This window comes from Mycetomoellerius zeteki, unplaced genomic scaffold (genome assembly GCF_001594055.1).
Source record: "Mycetomoellerius zeteki isolate Tzet28-1 unplaced genomic scaffold, Tzet1.0 scaffold93, whole genome shotgun sequence".
Classification (NCBI taxonomy): Eukaryota; Metazoa; Arthropoda; class Insecta; order Hymenoptera; family Formicidae; genus Mycetomoellerius; species Mycetomoellerius zeteki.
This window is the reverse complement of record NW_017257968.1, coordinates 787,715-789,421: the sequence shown is the minus strand read 5'-3', so window position 1 is coordinate 789,421 and position 1,707 is coordinate 787,715. Positions and strand designations below refer to the sequence as shown.

At 38.5% G+C, this 1,707-nt stretch overlaps 1 protein-coding gene across 1 annotated transcript in view; it reads right to left on the bottom strand.

Annotated features, from left to right (window-relative positions):
* The window catches only part of LOC108730482 (histone-lysine N-methyltransferase SETMAR-like), a 1,187-nt gene extending 527 nt beyond the window's left edge, over positions 1-660 (bottom strand). The window contains 2 exon segments of the mRNA XM_018460204.1: positions 3-292; positions 295-660. Coding sequence (XP_018315706.1) covers positions 3-292; positions 295-529 — 525 coding nt within the window. The 5' untranslated portion in view covers positions 530-660.
* Between the last annotated feature and the right edge of the window lie 1,047 nt (positions 661-1,707).

The window sequence follows — 1,707 nt, the reverse complement described above, 5'->3', positions numbered from 1 at the left end:
ACCGTTTGCGCCGGCTCACCGCGATTCGACCACGACCGTTTTCGCTTGACGTTGTCGTAAGTGACCCACTTTTCATCACCAGTCACCATCCGCTTCAGAAATGGGTCGATTTTGTTGCGATTCAGCAGCGATTCGCAGATGGAAATTCGGTCCATGAGGTTTTTTTGTGTTAGCTCGTGTGGCACCCATACATCGAGCTTCTTTTTGTATCCAGCCTTATTCAAGTGGTTCCAAGCGGTTTTTTGTGCAATGTTTAGCTCCTGGGCAATCGAAACAGTGCTTACATGACGGACTCGACGATTTCCATTATTTTATCGACATTTTCGACAATTGGCTTTCCAGAGCGTGATGCGTCCTTGACATCAAAATTACCGGAACGGAATCGACGAAACCAGAATTGCGCGTGATTGGCTGTTACAGTATCAGGACCATAAACACTATTCACATTTTCAGCCGCCTGGCTTGCGTTTTCGCCTTTATCGAAGAAAAACTGTAAAATATGGCGTATTTTCTCTTTGCTGGTGTCCATCTTTGACGCGCACTCAAACAATACTGAGTCAAGCAATCACAAAACTGTCTGAGAAGTTTTTTTAGTACAAAATCTTATTTTTCTAACGCCATTTAGCGTAACCCGATCGCACTTATACAACGCGAGATACAGATTACTAGAGTCATCTATTGGAAAAATAATGGATTTCTTTTTACTACACCTAATATAATGCTAGAAATAAATCTAGAAATATTGAAAGATTACCTCTGATAAGAATGGCGCTTCATCACATACAGACCATTCTTCTTCTTCTTCTTCTTTAGTTATGGCCCCTGCCTTCAATAGATCACGGAGGTCAATACGGCCAGAGCAAAAAACGTGTAATGTGTACAAACGAAAGAGTGATACAATGCCTGCGAAAAGTATGGCGAGTGGTTTTTCAGAACTGACATACAGGCCATGATTACTCCCAAGAGAAATTGAAACAGAGCCTGGAAAGCGGAAACCGGAATCTGCAAATGCTAGTTCTGCTAGTTAAAATTTAGGCTGCGTTTCGTTATTCACTGTCAGTACTGACAATATGACGTCATAAAGTAGTACTGCAGAAGCGTTTTGAAATTACTAATAGTACTTTTATGGCGTTACGACATTGCATAACGAAACGGATTTAGTAGTACTTGGTAGGACTATGTAGAAATAAATAATTTTTTAAATTTTGATAAAATTTGGAATTATTAATTATATTCATATCTTTGCGTGCTTTTTCTGCATCTACTTTATTCATTAATATGTCAACTTTTTGACATTATTCGTTTCGACATCTAAAAAACAAATTTTTTCCTGATTTCCCATTTCATTGAATTTCGCCATCTATTTACTGCGATTACCTGACCTCGCCAGTCGCAGTAATAGAAATAGGAAGTGACGCAAAAATTTATGACGTCATATAAACGCAAAAGTATATTGGAAGTTTACTGCGATATATTTTGGAATGGCATGTGCAATGCTGCCAGTACACTGAAAAAAAAGATTGGCTGCTGCAGCAAATTAGATGGTAAAATATGGCATAGCATTTTTAATTGATTGCAGCAGTCAATTTTTGGTTGTGTTAGTCTATCGAAATCCTATGTTGACATTGCAGATAGATTAACGCAACCAAAAATTGGCTGCTGCAGCCAATTAAAAATGCTATGCCATATTTTACCATCTAATTTGCT